Source organism: Oncorhynchus mykiss, chromosome 11 (assembly GCF_013265735.2).
Source record: "Oncorhynchus mykiss isolate Arlee chromosome 11, USDA_OmykA_1.1, whole genome shotgun sequence".
NCBI lineage: Eukaryota > Metazoa > Chordata > Actinopteri > Salmoniformes > Salmonidae > Oncorhynchus > Oncorhynchus mykiss.
Genome location: NC_048575.1, coordinates 80,733,897 through 80,759,010, shown reverse-complemented (window position 1 = coordinate 80,759,010; position 25,114 = coordinate 80,733,897). Strand labels below are relative to the sequence as shown.

Genomic DNA, 25,114 nt, shown 5'->3' with positions numbered 1-25,114 from the left:
TCTGAACTCTACCCTACTGTACTACAGCTCTGAGTCATGAGGTGCCCAGTGATGTAGAACTCCCTAACGAGCTAAAGGCCTTTTATCCTTGCTTCGAGGAATTCGACCCTGAGTCTTGCATGAAAGGCCCTGTTGTTCCGGATGACTGTGTTATCTCGCAGGTTAACTATGGGTGTAACGGTACACGTATTCGTACCAAACCGTTCGTTACAGGGACCTCGGTTCGGTCCACACTGTGAACCCGATTTTGAATACATAAAAATGTATATATATTTACTACGTAAAAACACTATAGGCTATGCCTCTTGAGTAAATTTGAGCTGTATTTTTTTTCCGGGCTCTTCCATTTTAAAATACATTCTGTACAGTCTTAGGGCGCATATCCGCGTCTATAAACCATTCTCATTGGTTGAAAATAGGGAGTTTGAGCACCTGGTGAGCCACGTTGCATCCATTCAAGCTGCCGGGTAGTACCAGCTCTATTTAAGCAAGCCAAAGACCAAGTTTTCAATGAATTGGTCAATGAACCCTGTGTTGCTCGTACTTAAGGGACAGCCCATCACGTTACCCTGGAGAAACGCCCCACCCCCCCTTTATGAGAGTCACAAGTGAGCATCTGACACTGAAGGAGATATGGTGCATCCGTAACCAAGTGGGAATTTCCCACATACGACTGGGGAAAAATACACTTGAATGCCCCCCCCCCCCCCCCCCCCCCCCCCCCAAACTGGTAATTACTAGTAACACTTCTCTCATTTGGTGGCCTTTGATAGCCTCTTATAACAGCATTTTCGTCAGTTAAATGCAACCACAAAACATTTTATCTATAAAGTCCAGAATCCTCCAACCCGAATTTCTGGAAAACCAGAGAATTTTATTGAAAGTTCCGAATTTTGCAACCCTAACTGTATCTCCTTCAAATACCTCATTATTATCTATCCTGATGCCTAGTCACTTTACCCTGTCTTCATGCACAGTGGGGCAAAAAAGTATTTAGTCAGCCACCAATTGTGCAAGTTCTCCCACTTAAAAAGATGAGAGAGGCCTGTAATTTTCAACATAGGTACACTTCAACTATGACAGACAAAATTAGGAAAAAAATCCATAAAATCACATTGTAGGATTTTTTATTAATTTATTTGCAAATTATGGTGGGAAATAAGTATTTGGTCACCTACAAACAAGCAAGATTTCTGTCTCTCACAGACCTGTAACTTCTTCTTTAAGAGGCTCCTCTGTCCTCCACTCGTTACCTGTATTAATGGCACCTGTTTGAACTTGTTATCAGTATAAAAGACACCTGTCCACAACCTCAAACAGTCACACTCCAAACTCCACTATGGCCAAGACCAAAGAGCTGTCAAAGGACAACAGAAACAAAATTGTAGACCTGCACCGGGCTGGGAAGACTGAATCTGCAATAGGTAAGCAGCTTGGTTTGAAGAAATCAACTGTGGGAGGGGAATTCCAGCTCGGGATCTCAGGCCTCTTTCTAGAGCTCTTTGGTATTTTATTAGGATCCCCATTAGCTGTTGCAAAAACAGCAGCTACTCTTCCTGGGGTCCACACAAAACAGGAAACATGATATATAATACAGAACATTAATAGACATGAACAGCTCAAGGCCATAACTACATCGATTAAAAAATGTAAAAGATGCACGTAGCCACATGTCAATACATACACAGAAACTATCTAGTTCAGATTGGGGAGAGGCGTTGTGCCGCGAGGCGTTGTGCCGCGAGGCGATGTGCCGCGAGGCGATGTGCCGCGAGGCGATGTGCCGCGAGGCGTTGTGCCGCGAGGCGTTGTGCCGCGAGGCGTTGTGCCGCGAGGCGATGTGCCGCGAGGCGATGTGCCGCGAGGCGTTGTGCCGCGAGGCGATGTGCCGCGAGGCGTTGTGCCGCGAGGCGATGTGCCGCGAGGCGATGTGCCGCGAGGCGATGTGCCGCGAGGCGATGTGCCGCGAGGCGATGTGCCGCGAGGCGATGTGCCGCGAGGCGTTGTGCCGCGAGGTGTTGCTTTATCTGTTTTTTGAAACCAGGTTTGTTGTTTATTTGAGCAATATGAGTTGGAAGGAAGTTCCATACACTAAGGCTCCATATAATACTGTACACTTTCTTGAATTTGTTCTGGATTTGGGGACTGTGAAAAGACCCCTGGTGGCATGTCTGGTGGGATAAGTGTGTGTTTGTGTCAGAGCGGTGTGTAAGTTGACTATGCAAACTATTTGGGATTTTCTACACGTTTTCTACACGTTTCTTGTAAAAAGTGATGCAATCACTCTCCTCAACTCTTAGCCAAGAGACACTGACATGCATAGTATTTATATAAAGCCCTCTGATTACAATGAAGAGCAAGATGTTCTGCTCTGTTCTGGACCAGCTGCAGCTTAACTAGGTCTTTCCTTGCAGCACTGGACCACACGACTGGACAATAATCAAAGATAAGACAGAACTAGAGCCTGCAGAACTTGCTTTGGTGGTCAAAATCTCTTTATTACGGACAGACCTCTCCCCATCTTTACAACCATTGAATCTATATGTTTTGACCATGACAGTTTACAATCTAAGGCAAGTAATTTAGTCTTCTCAACTTGTTCAACGGCCACACCATTCATTACCAGATTCAGCTGAGGTCTAGAACTTAAGGAATGATTTGCACCAAATACAATGTTCTTTGTTTTTAGAGATGTTCAGGACCAGTTTATTAATGGCCAACCATTCCAAAACAGACTGCAACACTTTAAGAGTTTCAGTGACTTCATCAGCTGTGGTTGCTGATGTGTAGCTGGTTGAATCATCAGCATACATGGACACATGCCTATTTGAATGCATTAACAACAGGGATCTAGACGGCCACAAACCCGGGACAATCTGCGGTACCAGCCACAATGGCTAACAGTGTCGCGGGCTACGTTCAAGCCCTCAAACCCCGCTAGCTTGATAGGCAGCTAGCTAGCAGCTAGACTAGCTGCTACACCAAATAGCTCCTCTGACCCGGCCTTGGTCGGCAGGATCACTGGACAGAGAATAGCAGTCCCAGAAACTGATGCAGACTGTTAGCGGGATCCAAAGTAAGAAGTTAGCTAGCTGCTAAGAACTTTACAATACACTTTCAAAACAACAAACTTTCCAAAACAACAAACCGAGCTTTCCCTCGTTCCGCGTTCAACAGGAAGTTAACTTCTTTGGGACTGGGGGGCAGTATTGAGTAGCTTGGATAAAAAGGTGCCCAGAGTAAACTGTCTGCTACTCAGCCATAAAAGCTAGAATATGCAATAATTTGTAGATTTTGATAGAAAACACTCTGAAGTTTCTACAACTGTTTGAATGATATCTGTGAGTATAACAGAACTCATATGGCAGGCAAAAACCTGAGGAAAAAAAATCCAACCAGGAAGTGAGAAATCTGAGGTTTGTAGTTTTTCAAGATATTGCCTATACAGTGTTTATGGGGTCATATTGCACTTCCTACGGCTTCCACTACATGCCAACAGTCTTTAGAACCTTGTTTGACGCTTCTACTGTGAAGGAGGGGGGAATGAGAGCTGAATGAGTCAGGGCTCTCTCAAGTGAGAGCGACCTGCGTTCCATTGCATTTCTACAGACAAAGGAATTCTCCGGTTGAAACATTATTGAAGATTTATGATAAAAACATCCTAAAGATTGATTCTATACTTCGTTTGACATGTTTCTACGAACTGTAATATTACTTTTCGTCTGAACTTTCGCCTGGACTTGCTCGCGCCTCCGTGAGTTTGGATTGTGTACTAAACGCGCAAACAAAAATGAGGTATTTGGACATAAATTATGGACATTATCGAACAAAATAAATATTTATTGTGGAACTGGGATTCCTGGGAGTGCATTCTGATGAAGATCATCAAAGGTAAGTGAATATTTATAATGCTATTTCTGACTTCTGTTGACACCACAACATGGCGGATATCTCTATGGCTTGTTTTTGTGTCTGAGCGCCGTTCTCAGATTATTGCATGGTGTGCTTTTTCCGGAAAGTTTTTTTGAAATCTGACACAGTGGTTCCATTAAGGAGTAGTGGATCTAAAATCCCATGCATAACACTTGTATCTTTTAGCAATGTTTATTATGAGTATTTCTGTAAATTGATGTGGCTCTCTGCAAAATCACCGGATGTTTTGGAACTACTGAAAATAACGCACCAATGTAAACTGAGATTTTTGCATATAAATATGAACTTTATCGAACAAAACATACATGTATTGTGTAACATGAAGTCCTATGAGTGTCATCTGATGAAGATCATCAAAGGTTAGTGATTAATTTGATCTCTCTGCTTTTTGTGATTCCTCTCTTTGGCTGGAAAAATGGCTGTGTTTTTCTGTGACAAGGCGGTGACCTAACATAATCGTTTGGTCTGTTTTCGCAGTAAAGCCTTTTTGAAATCGGACACTGTGGCTGCATTTACAACAAGTTTATCTTTTAAATGGTGTAAAATACTTGTATGTTTGAGGAATTTTAATTATGGGATTTCTGTTGTTTTTGAATTTGGTGCCATGCAATTTCACTGGCTGCTGTTGAGGTGGGACGCTACCGTCCCACATATCCCAGAGAAGTTAAGAGTTCATATAAGGAAAACAGTCAATTTAAATAAAAAATATTAGGCCCTAATCTATGGATTTCAAATGACTGGGCAGGGGTGCAACCATGGGTGGGCCTGGTAGAGCATAGGCCAACCCACTGGGGAGCCAGGCCCAGCCAATCAGAATGAGGGCTTTATTACAGACAAAATTACTTATCCGTTTCATCAGCTGTCTGGGCGACTGGTCTCAGACGATCCAGCAGGTGAAGAAGCCAGATGTGGTTGTGAGGCCAGTTGAACGTACTGCCAAATTCTCTAAAACAACGTTGGAGGTGGCTTATGGTAGAGAAATTAACATTTTAAATTCTCTGGCAACAGCTCTAGTGGACATTCCTGCAGTCAGCGTGCCAATTGCACGCTCCCTCAACTTGAGACATCTGTGGCATTGTGTTGTGGGACAAAACTGGACGTTTTAGTGGCCTTTTATTGTCCCCAGCACAAGGCGCACCTGTGTAAAGATAATGCTTCTTGATAATCCATCCATCTGACAGGTGTGGCATATCTTGGCAAAAGAGAAATGCTCATTAACAGAGATGTTTTTTTTTTTTAAATGTGCGCAAAATTGGAAATAAATACACTTTTTGTGCCTATGGAAATGGGATCGTTTTACATGTTGCGTCTTTATATTTTGGTTCAGTATAGTATCATTGTTTGGTTTTCTTTGTGCTGACACACTAGTATTCTAGTCCAACGCTCTCCATCTCGTGTGTGTGTGTGTGTGTTAGGAGGCAGCTGGAGAGGACAGATTGGGTCTGGCTGGAGGAGAGGGAGATGGAGACCGAGAGTCTAACGCAGGCACTCCAGAAGTTCCTCCCTCCACAATAGACAACACTCCACAGTTCCTCAACAAGGCTGTGGAGGGCCTCAACCCCAGGTAACACACACACAAATACACACACACTTCAGTGTCTCAACAGGAAGTTGAGGCGGGAATGTGCGTTAAAACCCCCCTAAGGTCGATGACCACGCCCCCCCCCCCCCCCCCGGAAATCTAATTAGCATAATAAAACAATCCCCGAGCAATAAATAATGTGGGGGGGGGAGTTTCTGCATTGGATGAGTCTCAATCCTCCGCTCTGTCGATTATTCTGCATCTGGAGAAAGGTGGCCGAGCTAAAGTGGTGTTTGTCAGACCATGTGATATCCAGAAAATCAGTCTTCTCACGTCTGAACTGTTGGCCTACAAACGACTATGACCCCTCTATGGAAAGATGAGACTCTCACAAACACGATGGTGTTCTCCGTCTTGGTCTACGACTCCCACAAGCGTCTTGGCCAGAACTTGTCCGTGTCGACCAATTAGGGTTTCCAGTCTCTCAAAAAGAATGTGGTGAACGATGTTGTCAGAAGCGGCACTAAGGTCTAGGAGCACGAGGGCAGATGCAGAGCCTCGGTCTGACGCCATTAAAAGGTCATTTACTACCTTTTACCAGCGCAGTCTCAGTAATATGATGGGGTCTGAAACCAGACTGAAGTGTTTCGTATAGGTTATTTGTCTTCAGGAAGGCAGTGAGTTGCTACACAACAGGGAGATTCGACATAGGCCAATTTTAATACCTTTAAAAAATATAAATATTCAGAGTCAAGCTTTGGCTTTACAAGAGGCTTTATTACTGCAACATTAAGTGAGTTTGGTACACATCCTGAGGACAGGGAGCTGTAAATTATGTTCAACATAGGAGGGTCAAACACAGGAAGTAGCTCTTTCGGTAGTTTAGTATGAATAGGGTCCAGTATGCAGCTTGAAGGTTTAGAGGCCATGTTTATTTTCATCAATGTGTCAAGAGATATAGTACTTAAAAAAAACTTGTGTCCTCGTTGATCTGAGATCCTGGTAGTTCTGTGCAGACTCAGGACAACTGAGCTTTGGAGGAATACGCAGATTTAAAGAGGAGTCCGTAATTTGCTTTCTAATGATCATGATCTTTTCCTCAAAGAAGTTCATGAATTTATTACTGCTGAAGTGAAAGCCATCCTCTCTTGGGGGAATGCTGCGTTTTAGTTAGCTTTGCGACAGTATCAAAAGTACATTTTGGATTGTTCTTATTCTCCTCAATTAGGCTGGAAAAATAGGCTAATCGAGCTTAAAAGTGATGGCTCTTCGATATTGCACGCTACAGTCTTTCCAAGCCGGTCGGAAGACTTTAGGTTTGGTGGAGCGCCATTTCCGTTCCAATTTTCTAGAAGCGTGCTTCAGAGCTCGGGTATTTTCTGTATAGCAAGGAGCTAATTTCTTGTGACAAATGTTTTTGAGGTTTTTAAGGGTGCAACTGCATCTCGGGTATTACTCAAGGTTAAACGTAGATCCTTGGTTAGGTGGTTAACGTATGTTTGTAATGCGACATCCTTGGGTAGGTGGAGGGAGTCTAGAAGGGCATCTAGGAATCTTTGGGTGTCCGAGAATTTATAGCTCAACATTTTGATCATCCTTGGTTGGGGTCTGAGCAGATACATTTTTTTGCCGGTTGCGTATGTAATAAAATGGTGGTCCGATAGTCCAGGATTATGAAGAAAAGCATTTAAATTCACAATATTTATTCCACAGGACAAAACTAGGTCCGGAGTATGACTGTGGCAATGCATAGGTCCGAAGACATGTTGGACAAAACCCACTGAGTCGATGATGGCTCCGAAAGGTCTTTTAGACTGGGTCTGTGGACTTTTCCATGTGAATATTGAAGTCACCAAATATTTGAATATTATCTGCCATGACTACAAGGTCCAATAGGAGCTCAGTGAGGAACGCTGTATATGTCCCAGAAGGCCTGTAAAAAGTAGCTATAAAAAGGCTGCATAGATTTCATGACTAGAAGCTCAAAAGACGAAAACGTATTGATGTATCTGTGTGTGTTGATGTGTCACTGTGTGTTGATGTGTATCTGTGTGTGTTGATGTGTATCTGTGTGTGTGTGTGTGTGTTGATGTGTATCTGTCTGTGTTGTGTTTCCAGATGGAAGAACTGGTGGATCCGAGGGGTTCTGTCTCTGGCCATGATTTCAGGATTCTTTATGGTCATCTACCTGGGACCCATCATGCTCATATTAGTGGTACGAGGCTTTATAACACCATGCTCATATTAGTGGTACGAGGCTTCATAACAACACCATGCTCATATTAGTGGTACGAGGCTTCATAACATCATGTTCATATTAGTGGTACGAGGCTTCATCACATCATGTTCATATTAGTGGTACGAGGCTTCATCACATCATGTTCATATTAGTGGTACGAGGCCATAACATCATGTTCATATTAGTGGTACAAGGCTTCATCACATCATGTTCATATTAGTGGTACGAGGCTTCATCACATCATGTTCATATTAGTGGTACGAGGCTCTTTTTTTTTGTTGATGACCAGTGGTAACTCCCCCTGGGTGGGTAGGTGGTAACCAGTGGTAACTCCCCCTGGGTGGGTAGGTGGTAACTCCCCCTGGGTGGGTAGGTGGTAACTCCCCCTGGGTGGGTAGGTGGTAACTCGTGGTAACTCTTCCTGGGTGGGTAGGTGGTAACTCCCCCTGGGTGGGTAGGTGGTAACTCCCCCTGGGTGGGTAGGTGGTAACTCCCCCTGGGTGGGTAGGTGGTAACCAGGTGTAACTCTTCCTGGGTAGATAGGTGGTAACCAGTGGTAACTATTCCTGGGTAGGTAGGTGGTAACTCCCCCTGGGTGGGTAGGTGGTAACTCGTGGTAACTCCCCCTGGGTGGGTAGGTGGTAACTCCCCCTGAGTGGGTAGGTGGTAACTAGTGGTAACTCCCCCTGGGTGGGTAGGTGGTAACTCCCCCTGGGTGGGTAGGTGGTAACTAGTGGTAACTCCCCCTGGGTGGGTAGGTGGTAACTCCCCCTGGGTGGGTAGGTGGTAACTCCCCCTGGGTGGGTAGGTGGTAACTCCCCCTGGGTGGGTAGGTGGTAACCAGGTGTAACTCTTCCTGGGTAGGTAGGTGGTAACTAGTGGTAACTCCCCCTGGGTGGGTAGGTGGTAACTCCCCCTGGGTGGGTAGGTGGTAACTCGTGGTAACTCCCCCTGGGTGGGTAGGTGGTAACTCCCCCTGAGTGGGTAGGTGGTAACTCCCCCTGGGTGGGTAGGTGGTAACTCGTGGTAACTCCCCCTGGGTGGGTAGGTGGTAACTCCCCCTGGGTGGGTAGGTGGTAACTCCCCCTGGGTGGGTAGGTGGTAACTCGTGGTAACTCCCCCTGGGTGGGTAGGTGGTTACTCCCCCTGAGTGGGTAGGTGGTAACTAGTGGTAACTCCCCCTGGGTGGGTAGGTGGTAACTCCCCCTGGGTGGGTAGGTGGTAACCAGTGGTAACTCTTCCTGGGTGGGTAGGTGGTAACCAGGGGTAACTTCTCCTGGGTGGGTAGGTGGTAACCAGGGGTAACTTCTCCTGGGTGGGTAGGTGGTAACCAGGTGTAACTCTTCTTGGGTGGGTAGGTGGTAACCAGGTGTAACTCTTCCTGGGTGGGTAGGTGGTAAATCTTCCTGGGTAGGTAGGTGGTAACCAGGTGTAACTCTTCTTGGGTGGGTAGGTGGTAACCAGGGGTAACTCTTCCTGGGTAGGTAGGTGGTAACCAGGGGTAACTCTTCCTGGGTGGGTAGGTGGTAACCAGGGGTAACTCTTCCTGGGTGGGTAGGTGGTAACCAGTGGTAACTCTTCCTGGGTGGGTAGGTGGTAAATCTTCTTGGGTGGGTAGGTGGTAACCAGGTGTAACTCTTCCTGGGTGGGTAGGTGGTAACCAGGTGTAACTCTTCCTGGGTGGGTAGGTGGTAACCAGGTGTAACTCTTCCTGGGTGGGTAGGTGGTAAATCTTCCTGGGTAGGTAGGTGGTAATCAGGGGTAACTCTTCTTGGGTGGGTAGTTGGTAACCAGGGGTAACTCTTTCTGGGTAGGTAGGTGGTAACCAGGGGTAACTCTTCCTGGGTGGGTAGGTGGTAACCAGGGGTAACTCTTCCTGGGTGGGTAGGTGGTAACCAGTGGTAACTCTTCCTGGGTGGGTAGGTGGTAACCAGGGGTAACTCTTCCTGGGTGGGTAGGTGGTAACCAAGGGTAACTCCATGTGATTCTCTCTCCTTGGTAGGTGATGACCATCCAGATCAAGTGTTTTCAGGAGATCATAGATATCGGCTACAGAGTCTACCATTCCTACGAGCTTCCCTGGTTCAGGACACTCAGCTGGTGAGGACATTGTATCTACACTGAAGAAAAATATAAATGCAACATACAACAATTTCAAAGATTTTACTGAGTTACAGTTCATTTAAGGAAATCAGTCCAATTGAAACAAATTCATTAGGCCCTAATCTATGGATTTCACATGACTGGGAATACAGATATGTATCTTTTGGTCACAGATACCTTTAAAAAGGTAGGGGCGTGGATCTGATAACCAGTCAGTATCTGGTGTGACCATTTGCCTCATTCAGCGTGACACATCTCCTTCACATAGAGTTGATCAGGCTGTTGACTGTGGCCTGTGGAATATTGTTCCACTCCTCTTCAATGGTTGTGCGAAGTTGCTGGATATTGGCGGAAACTGGAACATGCTGTTGTACACGTTTATCCAGAGCATCCCGAACATGCTCAATGGGTGACATGTCTGGTGAGTATTCAGGAAGAACGGGGACATTTGAGTTTTCCAGGAATTGTGTACAGATCCTTTGCAACATGGGGCTGTGCATTATCATGCTGAAACGTGAGGTGATGGCGGCGGATGAATGGCACAACAACAACGGGCCTCAGGATCTCATCACGGTATCTCCGTGCATTCAAATTGACATTGATTTAAATGCAATTGTGTTCGTTGTCCGTAGCTTATGCCACCATGGGGCACTCTATTCACAACGTTAACATCAGCAAACCGTTCGCCCACACGATGCCATACACACTGTCTGCCATCTGGCCGGTACAGTTGAAACCGGGAATCATCCGTGAAGAGCACACGACTACAGCGTACCAGTGACCAACATTCAGTTCTCTGGCAACAGCTCTGGTGGACATTCCTGCAGTCAGCACGCCAATCGCACGCTCCCTCAACTTGGGACATCCGTGGCATTGTGTTGTGTGACAAAACTATACATTTTAGAGTGACCTTTTATTGTCTCCAGCACAAGGTGCACCTGTGTAATGATCATGCTGTTTAATCAGCTTATTGATATGTTACACCTGTCAGGTGGATGACTTATCTTGACAAAGGAGAAATACTCACTAACAGGGATGTAAACAAATTTGTGTGCAAAATTTGAGAAAAATAAGCTTTTTGTGCGTATGGAACATTTCTGGGATATTTTATTTCAGCTCATGAAACATGAGACCAACACTTTACTTGTTGCCTTTATATTGTTGTTCAGTGTATCTCGATCTCTCCTGTAACACACAGCCTTTAAAGGAGTTTAAAATGTCTGAAGGTTACATTTATTAGGTCTCTTTTTCCCCCCTCTATTTCACCCTCTCTCTTTCTGGTTCCCTACAGTCCCTACCCTCTCTCTCTTTCTGGTTCCCTACGGTCCCTACCCTCTCTCTCTTTCTGGTTCCCTACGGTCCCTACCCTCTCTCTCTTTCTGGTTCCCTACGGTCCCTACCCTCTCTCTCTTTCTGGTTCCCTACGGTCCCTACCCTCTCTCTCTTTCTGGTTCCCTACCCTCTCTCTCTTTCTGGTTCCCTACCCTCTCTCTCTTTCTGGTTCCCTACCCTCTCTCTCTTTCTGGTTCCCTACCCTCTCTCTCTTTGTTATGTTTCCCAATATTCTCTCTCTTTCCCTACGGTCTCTCTCTCTCCCTCACGTCCCTCTCTTTCCCTCACGTCCCTCTCTCTCCCTCACGTCCCTCTCTCTCCCTCACGTCCCTCTCTCTCCCTCACGTCCCTCTCTCTCCCTCACGTCCCTCTCTCTCCCTCACGTCCCTCTCTTTCCCTACGGTCTCTCTCTCTCCCTCACGTCCCTCTCTCTCCCTCACGTCCCTCTCTCTCCCTATGGTCTCTCTCTCTCCCTCACGTCTCTCTCCCTCACGTCCCTCTCTCTGCTCTGTCTAAAATGCTGCCTAGTGTTACTCTGCAGGTAATAGTATGAATATGGAGTGGCCCTCTCCCCATGTAATAGTGTGAATATGGAGTGGCCCTCTCCCCATGTAATAGTGTGAATATGGAGTGGCCCTCTCCCCATGTAATAGTGTGAATATGGAGTGGCCCTCTCCCCATGTAATAGTGTGAATATGGAGTGGCCCTCTCCCCATGTAATAGTGTGAATATGGAGTGGCCGTCTCCCCATGTAATAGTGTGAATATGGAGTGGCCCTCTCCCCATGTAATAGTGTGAATATGGAGTGGCCCTCTCCCCATGTAATAGTGTGAATATGGAGTGGCCCTCTCCCCATGTAATAGTGTGAATATGGAGTGGCCCTCTCCCCATGTAATAGTGTGATTATGGAGTGGCCCTCTCCCCATGTAATAGTGTGATTATGGAGTGGCCCTCTCCCCATGTAATAGTGTGAATATGGAGTGGCCCTCTCCCCATGTAATAGTGTGAATATGGAGTGGCCCTCTCCCCATGTAATAGTGTGAATATGGAGTGGCCCTCTCCCCATGTAATAGTGTGAATATGGAGTGGCCCTCTCCCCATGTAATAGTGTGAATATGGAGTGGCCCTCTCCCCATGTAATAGTGTGAATATGGAGTGGCCCTCTCCCCATGTAATAGTGTGAATATGGAGTGGCCCTCTCCCCATGTAATAGTGTGATTATGGAGTGGCCCTCTCCCCATGTAATAGTGTGAATATGGAGTGGCCCTCTCCCCATGTAATAGTGTGAATATGGAGTGGCCCTCTCCCCATGTAATAGTGTGAATATGGAGTGGCCCTCTCCCCATGTAATAGTGTGAATATGGAGTGGCCCTCTCCCCATGTAATAGTGTGAATATGGAGTGGCCCTCTCCCCATGTAATAGTGTGAATATGGAGTGGCCCTCTCCCCATGTAATAGTGTGAATATGGAGTGGCCCTCTCCCCATGTAATAGTGTGATTATGGAGTGGCCCTCTCCCCATGTAATAGTGTGATTATGGAGTGGCCCTCTCCCCATGTAATAGTGTGAATATGGAGTGGCCCTCTCCCCATGTAATAGTGTGAATATGGAGTGGCCCTCTCCCCATGTAATAGTGTGAATATGGAGTGGCCCTCTCCCCATGTAATAGTGTGAATATGGAGTGGCCCTCTCCCCATGTAATAGTGTGATTATGGAGTGGCCCTCTCCCCATGTAATAGTGTGAATATGGAGTGGCCCTCTCCCCATGTAATAGTGTGATTATGGAGTGGCCCTCTCCCCATGTAATAGTGTGATTATGGAGTGGCCCTCTCCCCATGTAATAGTGTGAATATGGAGTGGCCCTCTCCCCATGTAATAGTGTGAATATGGAGTGGCCCTCTCCCCATGTAATAGTGTGAATATGGAGTGGCCCTCTCCCCATGTAATAGTGTGAATATGGAGTGGCCCTCTCCCCATGTAATAGTGTGATTATGGAGTGGCCCTCTCCCCATGTAATAGTGTGATTATGGAGTGGCCGTCTCTCCATGTAATAGTGTGAATATGGAGTGGCCCTCTCCCCATGTAATAGTGTGAATATGGAGTGGCCCTCTCCCCATGTAATAGTGTGAATATGGAGTGGCCCTCTCCCCATGTAATAGTGTGAATATGGAGTGGCCCTCTCCCCATGTAATAGTGTGAATATGGAGTGGCCGTCTCTCCATGTAATAGTGTGAATATGGAGTGGCCCTCTCCCCATGTAATAGTGTGATTATGGAGTGGCCCTCTCCCCATGTAATAGTGTGAATATGGAGTGGCCCTCTCCCCATGTAATAGTGTGAATATGGAGTGGCCCTCTCCCCATGTAATAGTGTGAATATGGAGTGGCCCTCTCCCCATGTAATAGTGTGAATATGGAGTGGCCCTCTCCCCATGTAATAGTGTGAATATGGAGTGGCCCTCTCCCCATGTAATAGTGTGAATATGGAGTGGCCGTCTCTCCATGTAATAGTGTGAATATGGAGTGGCCCTCTCCCCATGTAATAGTGTGAATATGGAGTGGCCGTTTCTCCATGTAATAGTGTGAATATGGAGTGGCCCTCTCCCCATGTAATAGTGTGAATATGGAGTGGCCGTCTCTCCATGTAATAGTGTGAATATGGAGTGGCCGTCTCTCCATGTAATAGTGTGAATATGGAGTGGCCCTCTCCCCATGTAATAGTGTGAATATGGAGTGGCCGTCTCTCCATGTAATAGTGTGAATATGGAGTGGCCGTCTCTCCATGTAATAGTGTGAATATGGAGTGGCCCTCTCCCCATGTAATAGTGTGAATATGGAGTGGCCCTCTCCCCATGTAATAGTGTGAATATGGAGTGGCCCTCTCCCCATGTAATAGTGTGAATATGGAGTGGCCCTCTCCCCATGTAATAGTGTGAATATGGAGTGGCCCTCTCCCCATGTAATAGTGTGAATATGGAGTGGCCCTCTCCCCATGTAATAGTGTGAATATGGAGTGGCCGTCTCTCCATGTAATAGTGTGAATATGGAGTGGCCCTCTCCCCATGTAATAGTGTGAATATGGAGTGGCCGTCTCTCCATGTAATAGTGTGAATATGGAGTGGCCCTCTCCCCATGTAATAGTGTGAATATGGAGTGGCCCTCTCCCCATGTAATAGTGTGAATATGGAGTGGCCCTCTCCCCATGTAATAGTGTGAATATGGAGTGGCCCTCTCCCCATGTAATATTGTGAATATGGAGTGGCCCTCTCCCCATGTAATAGTGTGAATATGGAGTGGCCCTCTCCCCATGTAATAGTGTGAATATGGAGTGGCCCTCTCCCCATGTAATAGTGTGAATATGGAGTGGCCCTCTCCCCATGTAATAGTGTGAATATGGAGTGGCCCTCTCCCCATGTAATAGTGTGAATATGGAGTGGCCCTCTCTCCATGTAATAGTGTGAATATGGAGTAGCCGTCTCTCCATGTAATAGTGTGAATATGGAGTGGCCCTCTCCCCATGTAATAGTGTGAATATGGAGTGGCCCTCTCCCCATGTAATAGTGTGAATATGGAGTGGCCCTCTCCCCATGTAATAGTGTGAATATGGAGTGGCCCTCTCCCCATGTAATAGTGTGAATATGGAGTGGCCCTCTCCCCATGTAATAGTGTGAATATGGAGTGGCCGTCTCTCCATGTAATAGTGTGAATATGGAGTGGCCGTCTCTCCATGTAATAGTGTGAATATGGAGTGGCCCTCTCCCCATGTAATAGTGTGAATATGGAGTGGCCCTCTCCCCATGTAATAGTGTGAATATGGAGTGGCCCTCTCCCTATGTAATAGTGTGAATATGGAGTGGCCCTCTCCCCATGTAATAGTGTGAATATGGAGTGGCCCTCTCCCCATGTAATAGTGTGAATATGGAGTGGCCCTCTCCGCATGTAATAGTGTGAATATGGAGTGGCCCTCTCCCCATGTAATAGTGTGAATATGGAGTGGCCCTCTCCCCATGTAATAGTGTGAATATGGAGTGGCCCTCTCCCCATGTAATAGTGTGATTATGGAGTGGCCCTCTCCCCATGTAATAGTGTGAATATGGAGTGGCCCTCTCCCCATGTAATAGTGTGAATATGGAGTGGCCCTCTCCGCATGTAATAGTGTGAATATGGAGTGGCCCTCTCCCCATGTAATAGTGTGAATATGGAGTGGCCCTCTCCCCATGTAATAGTGTGATTATGGAGTGGCCCTCTCCCCATGTAATAGTGTGATTATGGAGTGGCCCTCTCCCCATGTAATAGTGTGATTATGGAGTGGCCCTCTCCCCATGTAATAGTGTGATTATGGAGTGGCCCTCTCCCCATGTAATAGTGTGAATATGGAGTGGCCCTCTCCCCATGTAATAGTGTGAATATGGAGTGGCCCTCTCCCCATGTAATAGTGTGAATATGGAGTGGCCCTCTCCCCATGTAATAGTGTGAATATGGAGTGGCCCTCTCCCCATGTAATAGTGTGAATATGGAGTGGCCCTCTCCCCATGTAATAGTGTGAATATGGAGTGGCCCTCTCCCCATGTAATAGTGTGATTATGGAGTGGCCCTCTCCCCATGTAATAGTGTGATTATGGAGTGGCCCTCTCCCCATGTAATAGTGTGATTATGGAGTGGCCCTCTCCCTTGGTAATAGTGTGATTATGGAGTGGCCGTCTCTCCATGTAATAGTGTGATTATGGAGTGGCCCTCTCCCCATGTAATAGTGTGAATATGGAGTGGCCCTCTCCCCATGTAATAGTGTGATTATGGAGTGGCCGTCTCTCCATGTAATAGTGTGATTATGGAGTGGCCCTCTCCCCATGTAATAGTGTGATTATGGAGTGGCCCTCTCCCCATGTAATCGTGTGAATATGGAGTGGCCCTCTCCCCATGTAATAGTGTGAATATGGAGTGGCCCTCTCCCCATGTAATAGTGTCAATATGGAGTGGCCCTCTCCCCATGTAATAGTGTGAATATGGAGTGGCCCTCTCCCCATGTAATAGTGTGAATATGGAGTGGCCCTCTCCCCATGTAATATTGTGAATATGGAGTGGCCCTCTCCCCATGTAATAGTGTGAATATGGAGTGGCCCTCTCCCCATGTAATAGTGTGATTATGGAGTGGCCCTCTCCCCATGTAATAGTGTGATTATGGAGTGGCCCTCTCCCCATGTAATAGTGTGATTATGGAGTGGCCCTCTCCCCATGTAATAGTGTGAATATGGAGTGGCCCTCTCCCCATGTAATAGTGTGATTATGGAGTGGCCCTCTCCCCATGTAATAGTGTGATTATGGAGTGGCCCTCTCCCCATGTAATAGTGTGATTATGGAGTGGCCCTCTCCCCATGTAATAGTGTGATTATGGAGTGGCCCTCTCCCCATGTAATAGTGTGATTATGGAGTGGCCCTCTCCCCATGTAATAGTGTGAATATGGAGTGGCCCTCTCCCCATGTAATAGTGTGAATATGGAGTGGCCCTCTCCCCATGTAATAGTGTGAATATGGAGTGGCCCTCTCCCCATGTAATAGTGTGAATATGGAGTGGCCCTCTCCCCATGTAATAGTGTGAATATGGAGTGGCCCTCTCCCCATGTAATAGTGTGATTATGGAGTGGCCCTCTCCCCATGTAATAGTGTGAATATGGAGTGGCCCTCTCCCCATGTAATAGTGTGATTATGGAGTGGCCCTCTCCCCATGTAATAGTGTGAATATGGAGTGGCCCTCTCCCCATGTAATAGTGTGATTATGGAGTGGCCCTCTCCCCATGTAATAGTGTGAATATGGAGTGGCCCTCTCCCCATGTAATAGTGTGAATATGGAGTGGCCCTCTCCCCATGTAATAGTGTGAATATGGAGTGGCCCTCTCCCCATGTAATAGTGTGAATATGGAGTGGCCCTCTCTCCATGTAATAGTGTGATTATGGAGTGGCCCTCTCCCCATGTAATAGTGTGATTATGGAGTGGCCCTCTCCCCATGTAATAGTGTGAATATGGAGTGGCCCTCTCCCCATGTAATAGTGTGATTATGGAGTGGCCCTCTCCCCTTTTGAGTTTTAAATTTCTGTACAGCTTTTGTGCACTTTGTTTTTTTAAATGTTTTTCTTATTTTATTTCAGTTTACAAAATAGTTTCTAATTTTAGTTTCAGTTTACCATAATAACCTTGGCACACAACACACACTCACACACACCAGTCAAGCCAACCCTGAACAAAGGCCACTGCAACGAAGCCCTCTCAACCAAACCTAACCTCAACCTCAACCAAACTCTAACCTTGATACCCAACAAATATGTGAGGTAAAAAACACACATTAAACCAATGGAAGGATTACAATATCCTTCCTCTGTTTTTCCAGGAACTTTAGGTCACTTTTTGATTTGTGTGAACTGAATAAATAGGGCATGATGTGATGCAAAACACACACACACACATTTAAAGAGAGAACTACATAGTCACAGTATCCATCTTTGTTTGTTTGTCTTCCGGGTACTTCCTGATTTGTGTGAACTGAATAAATAGGGCCTATGTGATGCAAAACACACACACACACATTTAAAGAGAGAACTACATATTCACAGTATCCATCTTTGTTTGTTTGTCTTCCAGGTACTTCCTGATTTGTGTGAATTATTTCTTCTACGGTGAGACGTTGGCGGAGTACTTTGGTGCGTTGGTTCAGAGAGAGGATTCACTCCAGTTCCTGGTCCGATACCACCGCTTCATCTCCTTCACTCTCTACCTGGCAGGTGAGCCTCGGTGGAACACAGCGGAAACACAGCCATCGATACAGCATGTGCTGTGTTTAATACAGAAGAAGAAGAAGACGGCGCATTAGGAAAGTATTCAGACCCCTTGTGTATTTTTCCACATTTTGTTACGTTAGTCTTATTCTAAAATGGGTTCAAATGTCCCCCCCCTCCCTCATCAATCTACACACAATACCCCATAATGACATCACAATACCCCATAATGACATCACAATACCCCATAATGACATCACAATACCCCATAATGACATCACAATACCCCATAATGACAAAGCAAAAACGTTTTTTTTATATATATATATTTGCAAAAGTATAAAAATAATATTGCATTTACATAAGTATTCAGACCCTTTACTCAGTACTGTGTTGAAGCACCTTTGGCAGTGATTACAGCCTCGAGTCTTCTTGGGGTATGATGCTACAAGCTTTGCACACCTGCATTTTAGGAGTTTCTCCCATTCCTCTCTGCAGATCCTCTCAAGCTCTGTCAGGTTGGATGGGGAGCGTTGCCGCACATCTTTTTTCAGGTCTCTCCAGAGATGTTCGATCGGGTTCAAGTCCGGGCTCTGGCTGGGCAACTCAAGGACAATCAGGTCACAGCCAAGAAAACTCCTGCGTTGTCTTGGCTGTGTGCTTAGGGTCATTGTCCTGTTGGAAGGTGAACCTTTTCCCCATTCTGAGGTGCTGAGCACTCTGGAGCAGATTTTCATCAAGGATCTCTCTGTACTTTGCTCTGTTCATCTTTCCCTCGATACAGACTAGTCTCCAAGTCTCTGCCGCTGAAAAACATTCCCACAGCATGATGCTGCCACCACCATGCTTCACCGTAGGGATGGTTCCAGGTTTCCTCCAGACGTGACGCTTGGCATTCAGGCCAAAGAGTTCAATCTTGGTTTCATCAAACCAGAAAATATTTTTCCTTATGGTCTGAGTCCTTTTAGGTGCCTTTTGGCAAACTCCAAGCGGCTTGTCATGTGCCTTTTACTGAGGAGTGGCTTCCGTCTGACCACTCTACCATAAAGGCCTGATTGGTGGAGTGCTGCAGAGATGGGAGAACCTTCCAAAAGGACAACCATCTCCACAGAGGAACCCTGGAGCTCTGTCAGAGTGACCATCGGGTTCTTGGTCTCCTCCCTGACAAAGGCCCTTCTCCACCCCTGATTGCTCAGTTTGGCCAGCTCTAGTAAGAGTCTTGGTGGTTCCAAACTTCTTACATTTGATAATGATGGAGGCTACTGTGTTCTTAGGGACCTTCAATGTTGCAGACATTTTTTGGTACCCTTCCCCAGATCTGTGCCTCGATACAATCCTGTCTCGGTGCGCTACGGACAATTCCTTCAACCTAAATTTGCTAAAAAATGTCTAAGCCTGTTTTCACTCTGTCATTATGGGGGACTGTGTATAGATTGTTGAGGAACATTTTATTTAATCCATTTTAGAATAAGGCTGTAACGTGACAATATGTGGAAAAGGTCAAGGGGTCTGAATACTTTCCGAATGCACTGTACGTCTATGCCATTTAGCAGGACTTTTTCCATCAAAAGTGACTAACAGTCATGTGTGCATATACAGTGCCTTGCGAAAGTATTCGGCCCCCTTGAACTTTGCGACCTTTTGCCACATTTCAGGCTTCAAACATAAAGATATAAAACTGTATTTTTTTGTGAAGAATCAACAACAAGTGGGACACAATCATGAAGTGGAACGACATTTATTGGATATTTCAAACTTTTTTAACAAATCAAAACCTGAAAAATTGGGCGTGCAAAATTATTCAGCCCCCTTAAGTTAATACTTTGTAGCGCCACCTTTTGCTGCGATTACAGCTGTAAGTCGCTTGGGGTATGTCTCTATCAGTTTTGCACATCGAGAGACTGACATTTTTTCCCATTCCTCCTTGCAAAACAGCTCGAGCTCAGTGAGGTTGGATGGAGAGCATTTGTGAACAGCAGTTTTCAGTTCTTTCCACAGATTCTCGATTGGATTCAGGTCTGGACTTTGACTTGGCCATTCTAACACCTGGATATGTTTATTATTGAACCATTCCATTGTAGATTTTGCTTTATGTTTTGGATCATTGTCTTGTTGGAAGACAAATCTCCGTCCCAGTCACAGGTCTTTTGCAGACTCCATCAGGTTTTCTTCCAGAATGGTCCTGTATTTGGCTCCATCCATCTTCCCATCAATTTTAACCATCTTCCCTGTCCCTGCTGAAGAAAAGCAGGCCCAAACCATGATGCTGCCACCACCATGTTTGACAGTGGGGATGGTGTGTTCAGCTGTGTTGCTTTTACGCCAAACATAACGTTTTGCATTGTTGCCAAAAAGTTCAATTTTGGTTTCATCTGACCAGAGCACCTTCTTCCACATGTTTGGTGTGTCTCCCAGGTGGCTTGTGGCAAACTTTAAACAACACTTTTTATGGATATCTTTAAGAAATGGCTTTCTTCTTGCCACTCTTCCATAAAGGTCAGATTTGTGCAATATACGACTGATTGTTGTCCTATGGACAGAGTCTCCCACCTCAGCTGTAGATCTCTGCAGTTCATCCAGAGTGATCATGGGCCTCTTGGCTGCATCTCTGATCAGTCTTCTCCTTGGATGAGCTGAAAGTTTAGAGGGACGGCCAGGTCTTGGTAGATTTGCAGTGGTCTGATACTCCTTCCATTTCAATATTATCGCTTGCACAGTGCTCCTTGGGATGTTTAAAGCTTGGGAAATCTTTTTGTATCCAAATCCGGCTTTAAACTTCTTCACAACAGTATCTCGGACCTGCCTGGTGTGTTCCTTGTTCTTCATGATGCTCTCTGCGCTTTTAACGGACCTCTGAGACTATCACAGTGCAGGTGCATTTATACGGAGACTTGTTTCCACACAGGTGGATTGTATTTATCATCATTAGTCATTTAGGTCAACATTGGATCATTCAGAGATCCTCACTGAACTTCTGGAGAGAGTTTGCTGCACTGAAAGTAAAGGGGCTGAATAATTTTGCACGCCCAATTGTTCAGTTTTTGATTTGTTAAAAAAGTTTGAAATATCCAATAAATGTCGTTCCATTTCATGATTGTGTCCCATTTGTTGTTGATTCTTCACAAAAAAATACAGTTTTATATCTTTATGTTTGAAGCCTGAAATGTGGCAAAAGGTCGCAAAGTTCAAGGGGGCCGAATACTTTCGCAAGGCACTGTATTTTCCATATAGGAAACCCTCTAACATTTAACATAGAGAATAACGGCGTCTTCGTAGCCATTTTATCATGTTTGTTGTGTATCAGAAAATCGACAAAACCCTCTACACCAATCAGAATCGAGTATTCAGCTAATGCAACATGTTATCTATATAGCCACAGTACAACAGATATGTATAGACGTAAGTGTTTTATATATATATACACACACACACAGTGGGGCAAAAAAGTATTTAGTCAGCCACCAATTGTGCAAGTTGTCCCACTTAAAAAGATGAGAGAGGCCTGTAATTTTCATCATAGGTACACCTCAACTATGACAGACAAAATGAGAAAAAAATTCCAGAAATCACATTGTAGGATTTTTTAATGAATTTATTTGCAAATTATGGTGGAAAATGAGTATTTGGTCACCTACAAACAAGCAAGATTTCTGGCTCTCACAGACCTGTAACTTCTTCTTTAAGATGCTCCTCTGTCCTCCACTCGTTACTTGTATTAATGAACGTTTTAACCGACGCCTTCAGCACAAATTACATAGTTATATTAGCCTGGATCCACGTCGGGTTCTGTCTTGACAACTCAGTGTAACAATGGTCATACGGCTCGGCACTATATGGATGTGATGATGATGATGATGATGATGCCCCCCCCCACCTTGTACAGTGAAACTGATCGCATGTTATTTGATTTTTCACAGGTTTCTGCATGTTTGTTCTGAGTCTAGTGAAGAAACATTACCGCCTGCAGTTTTATATGGTGTGTATGAGCCAAGTAACCCTGGATACCACTGACTAACCACCACCATACTGCACACTGAATACCATCCACCATACTGTATACCACACTGCATACCATACTGTATACCACCCTGCATACCATCCACCATACTGTATACCACACTGCATACCATCCACTATACTGTATACCACACTGCATACCATCCACCGTACTGCACACTGCATTCCATCCACCACACTGCATACCATCCACTATACTGTATACCACACTGCATACCATCCACCGTACTGCACACTGCATTCCATCCACCACACTGCATACCATCCACCACACTGCATACCATCCACCACACTGCATACCATCCACCACACTCTATACCATCCACCATACTGTATACCATCCACCACACTGCATACCATCCACCACACTGCATACCATCCACCACACTGCATACCATCCACCGTACTGCATACCATCTCCCGCACTGCATACCATCCACCGTACTGCACACTGCATACCATCCACCACACTGCATACCATCCACCACACTGCATACCATCCACCGTACTGCATACCATCCACCACACTGCATACCATCCACCGTACTGCATACCATCCACCACACTGCATACCATCCACCGCACTGCATACCATCCACCGTACTGCACACTGCATACCATCCACCACACTGCATACCATCCACCACACTGCATACCACACTGCATACCATCCACCACACTGCATACCATCCACCGTACTGCACACTGCATACCATCCACCACACTGCATACCATCCACCGTACTGCACACTGCATACCATCCACACTGCATACCATCCACCACACAGCACACCATCCACCATACTGCATACCATCCACCGTACTGCACACTGCATACCATCCACCACACTGCATACCATCCACCGTACTGCACACTGCATACCATCCACCACACTGCATACCACACTGCATACCATCCACCACACTGCATACCATCCACTGTACTGCACACTGCATACCATCCACCACACTGCATACCATCCACCACACTGCATACCATCCACCGTACTGCATACCATCCACACTGCATACCATCCACCACACAGCACACCGTCCACCATACTGCATCCCATCCACCATACCATCCACCACACTGCATACCATCCACCACCCTGCATACCAACCACCGTACTGCACACTGCATACCATCCACCACACTGCACACCATCCACCACACTGCATATCATCCACCACACTGCATACCATCCACCATACTGCATACCATCCACCATACTGCATACCATCCACCACACTGCATACCATCCACCACACTGCATACCATCCACCGTACTGCACACTGCATACCATCCACCACACTGCATATCATCCACTGTACTGCACACTGCATACCATCCACCACACTGCATACCATCCACCGTACTGCATAGCATCCACCACACTGCATACCATCCACCGTACTGCACACTGCATACCATCCACCACACTGCATACCATCCACCGTACTGCACACTGCATACCATCCACCACACTGCATACCATCCACCGTACTGCACACTGCATACCATCCACCACACTGCATACCATCCACCCCACTGCATACCATCCACCACACTGCATACCATCCACCACACTGCATACCATCCACCACACTGCATACCATCCACCGTACTGCACACTGCATACCATCCACCGTACTGCACACTGCATACCATCCACCGGACTGCACACTGCATACCATCCACCCCACTGCATACCATCCACCCCACTGCATACCATCCACCCCACTGCATACCATCCACCACACTGCATACCATCCACCACACTGCATACCATCCACCACACTGCATACCATCCACCACACTGCATACCATCCACCACACTACATACCATCCACCACCCTGCATACCAACCACCGTACTGCACACTGCATACCATCCACCGTACTGCACACTGCATACCATCCACCACACTGCATACCATCCACCACACTGCATACCATCCACCACCCTGCATACCATCCACCGTACTGCACACTGCATACCATCCACCACACTGCATACCATCCACCACCCTGCATACCATCCACCGTACTGCATAGCCTGGGCACCAGAACGGTTTGTGCTAACATTCCACTTCCTTGTATATATGGTATGGAGTGGCATGATGGCACAAACAGAATGGTAACCAGGCTAGCCTACTCCCTGGCTACGACACAAATGGCACACTATTCTGAATGTAGTGCACTATGTTTTACCACTCTTTTTTTGCTACGGTTTATTAAAAAGTAGTTGACTACATAGGGAGTAGGAATGTTGTTTGAAACGTAGCCAGTAGAACCAGCTGTACTATACTAGGTCTGGCCCAAGAGAACATTCTAGATTACAGCCAGTAGAACCAGCTGTACTATACTAGGTCTGGCCCAAGAGAACATTCTAGATTACAGCCAGTAGAACCAGCTGTACTATACTAGGTCTGGCCCAAGAGAATATTCTAGATTACAGCCAGTAGAACCAGCTGTACTATACTAGGTCTGGCCCAAGAGAATATTCTAGATTACAGCCAGTAGAACCAGCTGTACTATACTAGGTCTGGCCCAAGAGAACATTCTAGATTACAGCCAGTAGAACCAGCTGTACTATACTAGGTCTGGCCCAAGAGAACATTCTAGATTACAGCCAGTAGAACCAGCTGTACTATACTAGGTCTGGCCCAAGAGAATATTCTAGATTACAGCCAGTAGAACCAGCTGTACTATACTAGGTCTGGCCCAAGAGAACATTCTAGATTACAGCCAGTAGAACCAGCTGTACTATACTAGGTCTGGCCCAAGAGAACATTCTAGATTACAGCCAGTAGAACCAGCTGTACTATACTAGGTCTGGCCCAAGAGAATATTCTAGATTACAGCCAGTAGAACCAGCTGTACTATACTAGGTCTGGCCCAAGAGAACATTCTAGATTACAGCCAGTAGAACCAGCTGTACTATACTAGGTCTGGCCCAAGAGAACATTCTAGATTACAGCCAGTAGAACCAGCTGTACTATACTAGGTCTGGCCCAAGAGAACATTCTAGATTACAGCATAGCTTGTTTTTCTCCCCTCACACACACCACACACACCACACACACCTCCACAAATATGTTGTATTTTAATGTCTCCATCCATCACCTCTGTGTCTTTTTAACGTAAAGGATCAGCTATGTGTTATATTGACAGTACGTCTCACACACACACACACACA

At 46.0% G+C, this 25,114-nt stretch overlaps 1 protein-coding gene across 1 annotated transcript in view; it reads left to right on the top strand.

Moving 5' to 3' along the window:
• LOC110536477 (phosphatidate cytidylyltransferase 1) overlaps nt 1–25,114 on the top strand; it is a 51,963-nt gene that overhangs the window by 13,578 nt on the left and 13,271 nt on the right. The window contains exons 3-7 of the mRNA XM_036936508.1: nt 5,349–5,497; nt 7,574–7,670; nt 9,697–9,794; nt 17,761–17,900; nt 21,812–21,870. Of these exons, the coding sequence (XP_036792403.1) occupies nt 5,349–5,497; nt 7,574–7,670; nt 9,697–9,794; nt 17,761–17,900; nt 21,812–21,870 (543 nt within the window). The remainder of the gene's footprint in view (nt 1–5,348; nt 5,498–7,573; nt 7,671–9,696; nt 9,795–17,760; nt 17,901–21,811; nt 21,871–25,114) is intronic.